The following is a 6,244-nucleotide window of genomic DNA, read 5'->3' as shown; positions in this document are numbered from 1 at the left end:
TGTTACTTCTGAGACCACCTGTAAAGGCTATAACATATTCAGATATAGATTAAGTTTGAAAGAGCAAATGTTCTGTGTGGCCATTTTTTTCCCAGGTCTGATGTTAGTTTTCTCTCTTTACAGCTTTAAAGATTTTTATGAAATATTATACCGGTAATGATTTCTAAGTTGTAGCCTATAGCTTAGTTTATTAAACAGTTAGAATTGATAGACTAGTTTTCAGATGTTATGGAGATAATTGAATAATGGAAAATCAGAATCAAGCTTTTTGTAATGAAAGTTTATGCATCAAATGCCAATCTCATAATGTATCAAAGCTACAAGAAGTGAAACGAGGTGGACTGAAGACATTAATCAGCTATGCACAAAACATTGGTGACAGTCATCTTTATCAATATCTAAAAGAAAAAGAAGAGAGCGAAAGTAGTTGTAAGGTGCATGAGGTGTGTCAAAAATTACTTGCTGTTTGCTCATGCTTGGAGTGGATGTGATACAACTTCTGCAATATATCAACAAGGTACCAATATAATTAATCAGCTTTGGTAGCAGTACATTTTAATCTTGCTTTCAGTGTTTTATCTATAGTGTTTGTTACAGTGTTTTATATATTTCTGAACTGCTTAAACCATGCTTGTCTGAAAGTATATACATTTTTACCATTTTCTGATCAGCTTTTAAAAGATATGCAAGAATTCAGATGGCAGTCATTACCAAATCCACTCAATATTATTCTAATATTGTAATACTTTTATTTGGAATGCCAATGCATGGAGTGTATGCACACATTATTTGGTGACAATGATTAATTATGTCATCTGTCTTGTTGCTTAGGAAAGCTAAAGATGTTCAATTACCTGAAGAAGGAAGAATTTCAACAATCTGCTGATGTATTTGGGAGATTAGATTCTACACGTGAGCAAATAGCTGATGCTGGAAGAGATTTGTTATTGAAAAGGTTAGTTACTGGGACTGTATTGGTGCACAGTTAATTAAATAAGAAGAAATGAAAATGTTGCTGAGTAGCCTACCAGTCTGAATGAGATTCACCGATAGTAATGCTATATTTTGTTGATCCATCAAGCTTTAGTGCAAAACCTGCCGATTCACTTGGCCAACTACGGTACGTCAAGTACATGCAGATGGTTGCAACAGCTTCCACTGTTCATCCTGAAAGATTGCCACCCACCGAAGCTGCAATTCGTTTTCATTCCTTCAGAGTACATTTGCAAGTGAAATAATAGTGCGTAGCCTAATGGTATTGTAACACAATACCCGTAATCATTTAGTATAAAAGCGTCTTTGCTCTATAGATTATATCATACCACTTGAAGATATTTTTCAAAAATTGTTTATTGTCAGTAACTTCAAAATATCACAGCAAATTGCGCTATTAAACTGCGGTAAGATGCAAGTTATAGCAAAACAAGTTGCGTTATAATATGACTAGCATAAAAATGTGGTGTAGGCTACTACAAATCAAAAATTTTATGGCAGCAAGACTTGATTTATCTAAGTTGATATAAAACTGTTGCTTCAGGTATGTCAGTGGAAGCATCTTGACACTGAAATCTTGGATCTCGCAGTGGGGATGGAAAGCTGACGCAGCAGGTGCAGTTATGCCAATAAAGGCCAATTTAGATCCGGCACCAGAATGGCTATTGAACGTTGTACGATGCAAATGCAAAGAAGGAACAAAAAATCAATGTGGTACAATGTCTTGCAGCTGCAGAAAACATGGCTTAAAGTGCGTACAGCATGTGGAGAGTGTCGTGGGGAAACTTGTTGCAATCTCAGTTGTGTACAAGAAGACTGCCCTGATAGTTCAGGCCCTTAGGGGCAAAAATGAGCATCTTTAGGCTAAACGTGTTACACGTTGTTTTTTTGCATTTTTTTGTAGCTGATGAATCTAACTTCAATTTTAGTGGGTGCCGCAACTTTTTGGGTCACGTGATCACCCCCAAATCGGGGATTCCCCCCAAGTCAATTTTGAGCTCTTTTCACGGCATTTTTATGCAATTAGATACGTTATTTTTTTACATTTGGACTGACTGCCACTACAAAATACACGAGATAAAAATCGCACAAAATTATGTTATTAATGACGTCATTGTGACGTCATGTATTAATTTTTTGCTTGTTTTTTTCTTATTGTAGTCGCTTGTTTGTTGTTGGTGTTACTTTTTTGGTTACAATAAGTTACCAATGGTTTTTCAACTGATTTGATTAGTATTGAGTGTCAGTACTAACATATTCAAAATCTTAAGGAATCCAACTTCCGGAAAGTGGTTATTTTCAAGATGGCCGCTAAACCATTGAACAAAACAGTAAATTGACCATAACTCGGCCATCATATGACCAAAACATGTAGTTTTGGTGTCTGTATCTAGGTTTTTATACCCTGTGAAGTCAATGAGACTATTCCCAGAATTGTTGAATTATCTGATAGCCTATAAATTCAATATGGCCATCCAAGATGGCCGCCAAACCATTAAAATAACAGTAAATTGACCATAACTAGGTCATCATATGACCAAAACATGTAGTTTTGGTGTCTATATCTAGGTTTTTATACCCTGTAAAGTCAATGAAACCATTCTCAGAACTGTTAAATCATCTGATGGCCTATAAATTCAACATGGCAATCCAAGATGGCCGCTAAACCATTAAAATAACATAGTAAATTGACCATAACTAGGTCATCGTATCACCAAAACATGTAGTTTTGGTGTCTATATCTAGGTTTTTATACCCTGTGAAGTCAATGAGACTATTCTCAGAATTGTTGAATTATCTGATAGCCTATAAATTCAATATGGCCATCCAAGATGGCCGCCAAACCATTAAAATAATAGTAAATTGACCATAACTAGGTCATCCTATGACCAAAACATGTAGTTTTGGTGTCTATATCTAGGTTTTTATACCCTGTAAAGTCAATGAAACCATTCTCAGAATTGTTAATTCATCTGATAGCCTATAAATTCAATATGGCAATCCAAGATGGCCGCTAAACCATTAAAATAACATAGTAAATTGAACATAACTAGGTCATCATATGACCAAAACATGTAGTTTTGATGTCTATATCTAGGTTTGTATACCCTGTGAAGTCAATGAGACTATTGTCAGAATTGTTGAATTATCTGATAGCCTATAAATTCAATATGGCAAACCAAGATGGCTGCCAAACCATTAAAATGACAGTAAATTGACCATAACTAGGTTATCATATGACCAAAACGTGTAGTTTTGGTGTCTATATCTAGGTTTTTATACCTTGTGAAGTCAATGAGACCATTCTCAGAATTGTTAAATTATCTGATAGCCTATAAATTCAATATGGCAATCCAAGATGGCTGCCAAAACAATTAAAAATGTACAATAACAATGTATTGTTTATTAATAAACCCGGTAAATTTCTATATGTATTTGGGTTAACTGAGCAGGCATAAAGAGCTCATACGATGTGGTCATGTAGACTCTTGACATAATCAGCGTAAAGAAAGCAAATGGATCAAGTATTACTAATGCTCATCGCTGTGACTCTCGATGTCATCGTCTGTAATTATGTGACTGCTGTATGGACACATGAACCAGTTTGGCATGGTCCACATCCAGCATGGTATGGTAGCACATATCTCCGGCAACTACAGTGAGGTGAACACGATTCGCAATTGCAGTGATCACTTTCAGTAGGTTGTCCGGGGCAGCTTTCATGTTCGTCATGATTGGAACCATCTGATTATTGTCTACTTTCCATCCCCAGTCTCAGCCCTCGAAATTAGCTTCCATCTACGACGGCAAAAACATTGCCGTCGCCAAATTAACAAACCTTGGATTACGGCGGCAATTGCTGTATGCTTTGATCAAACAAAATTTTATGCGCTTCTTCTTCATCGTGTGTCACACGGCGGTAGCCCAGAGCATCACAAGAGCTATTTTATGCGCCGACAATGCTCTTGTGAACTGTAAAAAGTTTGCAACCTTATAAATAGGCTACTGGCTTAATTGTTACGCAAAAGTTATTCTTTCATCGAATGCTTATTTTTTACCGGTGTCGTTGCGAATATAAAAAGTGGTACAAAATTAGACAAATGGTTTTTCGGCAGTAAAGTAATGCTTCCGATCATATGGCATCGCGCGTTCATGAACAGGTAGTTTTGCGTCTTCAAGTATTCCAGTGACGACGCGACAACCTCTTCCTCCGGTACAGCATCCGATTTCGACTAGTTCTTTATCCAACAGACTTTGTGTTGCTCGCAGTATCCTAACTGTGCCGAAATTATGTTAGTGTATTGTATACGTAAATCGAGGCAATCTTCTATTGCTTTGTTACCGGTACCTGATTGAGCAATTAACGTTATTTCATGATAATTCAACGTCGCTAGATGTCGAATTAATATAAAACAAACGTAAATTTCTTATTGGCATTGTTGTTATGCGATATAACCCGCCGGAAAAATTAAATCGATTTGTGCTGGCTCGAACGTTGAATCAACCCAAAATTAACTTACTGTTTTCCCCCCAATGAGTTATTTCACGTGAATCACCATAACAGCGTGCGTATCGCGTTTCTCGCTTTATCGCTACTTTTGGTATTATTACATCATAACAAATCAAACAGTGCGGCCGTGATAGACTATTCGATTATATTTTTCTCTTCTCGTTTTACATGTTTTGGTACAATTTTTTGTAATAAACGTTCACAGCAATTGCCGAGGCAATTTCAACTTTTGCCGTTTGGCCTTGTCAACGTTTTTGCAAAGTAAAAATATGCTAATTTCGAAGACTGCGTGAGTGTTCGCAGCAAGTAAAATAGTCCGAGGTTAGGTCGTGGTGCGATGTTTCTGCTGATTAAACTCCCGCTGCGAGTAAACAAAACAGGAAGAAATTTTGAACAATTTTTGTCCTAATTAAGTGCTCATTTTGCGACGGCATTTTTAGTGCCGTAGCAGAATGGCCATGATGATGTTTGCGGCGGCATTTACCACGGCAATTGCCGTGTGCCGCCGCTAATTTCGAGGACTGCAGTCTAGAGCATCCATACCATCGTCAGTAGCCTACCCATCCTGACCATAATCTGGTAGTAAACTCTGAGGCAGTGGAATTTGGTAAAGGATGATGTAGGTGGCAAGCGTTCAGGGTGAACAAAGGATTTGGCTGTTTTAATTTTCTTGACCAATGTATTGTATCGCTGTGTTTCTAGGTTACTACTGCCATCGTTGCCAAACATAACGGTCATAGCTTTGTTTCCAAGATCCTTAATGATGTGGTCTGTCTGATTTGGGAGAATAAAGCAATTTGCACATTCTTTGATTATTGGTTGACTTTTCACTAGTTTCTGGAAAGCGTCTTCTTCCCGATACCAAATATCCTTGACGTTGAATCACAACCGGTGAATGCATGAATGAAGAGGAGCTGTAAGCATAATTATGTCTGGTCCGATGATTGCTTTAAGTTTGTTGATGTCGTGTATTTTGGTTGCGTAAGCCTTTTCGGAGTGGAAGTAGAGGTCTTTAATGTCTGGGTCAGTGTCAGCATAGCGTAGTATCAATATTAAAAGGTCCGTGTCTTCACCAATTAAAGCCGTACTATGTCGATGAGGGCTGTCCATCTGCCGTCTTGACGATGTCAACATCTGCATCACCTGGAGCGTTCATCACATTGCAGCTTCTATTCCTCAGTTGAGCAGAAATTAATCCTTCCTTGTTGGAAGCTCGAGGCAAGAACTGCTCCTTCTTTCCAATGAACTGGGTGTCTACAGTAAAGTGAACAACCGGGTGGACGTTCATGCCGCGTCTTTGATGGGTATTGTCTTTGATAGACGGACCACCATATCCATCAAAGACCACCGTTGCTAAGCGATAATGACGAATGGTAAAATCTGCATACGACTGTGCAATAGACCCATAACTGTCTCCAGTTTCCATGGCACTCGATGCAACAAGAACCCTCCATCAAGGAATGTAGTGATCGGTTTTCAAGGCAGATTCTTTCACTACTTCATAATCGGCTGACATCACACTGCTGGCATGTTCTGTGATGGCAGTAGCTATCTGAGGCTTATCTTCTGCAAGAAACAGGGTCTGGATGTTACGTGGCTGTCACAAGTAATACTCGTCTTCCTCTCAACTGGTCTGAGTTTTTGGGAAATGACAGCAACAAAACTGCGTTATATCAACTGGTTCAACAAGCTGTGATAACTTCAGTCGATCCAAACTTGTTTACGATTGTTGTAACATCA

At 38.1% G+C, this 6,244-nt stretch overlaps 1 protein-coding gene across 2 annotated transcripts; it reads left to right on the top strand.

Moving 5' to 3' along the window:
• Window positions 1–281: 281 nt before the first annotated feature.
• Window positions 282–2,322, top strand: LOC145769671 (uncharacterized). 2 transcript variants are annotated; one of them, XM_082581345.1, is made up of 3 exons: window positions 282–517; window positions 832–955; window positions 1,538–2,322. In XM_082581345.1, the coding sequence occupies exons 1-3, from the start codon at window positions 439–441 to the stop codon at window positions 1,854–1,856; spliced, it is 522 nt and encodes a 173-aa protein (XP_082437471.1). In that variant the 5' UTR covers window positions 282–438; the 3' UTR covers window positions 1,857–2,322. The 2 variants fall into 2 exon arrangements, 1 of the variants encoding a protein (XP_082437471.1); XR_014289034.1 differs by lacking the exons at window positions 282–517; window positions 1,538–2,322 and adding an exon at window positions 1,082–1,183 and having other exon boundaries at window positions 560–955.
• Window positions 2,323–6,244: the final 3,922 nt, after the last annotated feature.

The sequence above is a fragment of the Aplidium turbinatum genome, chromosome 4, assembly GCF_918807975.1.
Source record: "Aplidium turbinatum chromosome 4, kaAplTurb1.1, whole genome shotgun sequence".
Lineage (NCBI taxonomy): Eukaryota > Metazoa > Chordata > Ascidiacea > Aplousobranchia > Polyclinidae > Aplidium > Aplidium turbinatum.
This window is presented reverse-complemented; position numbering and strand designations above follow the sequence as displayed.

Bases quoted from the DNA above. Each gene is read 5' to 3' on its own strand.
- LOC145769671 (XM_082581345.1), top strand. From the start codon at position 439: ATGAGGTGTGTCAAAAATTACTTGCTGTTTGCTCATGCTTGGAGTGGA. The intron at 518-831 runs GTACCAATATAA...CTTGTTGCTTAG, and splicing joins TTCTGCAATATATCAACAAG to GAAAGCTAAAGATGTTCAAT. The intron at 956-1,537 runs GTTAGTTACTGG...CTGTTGCTTCAG, and splicing joins AGAGATTTGTTATTGAAAAG to GTATGTCAGTGGAAGCATCT.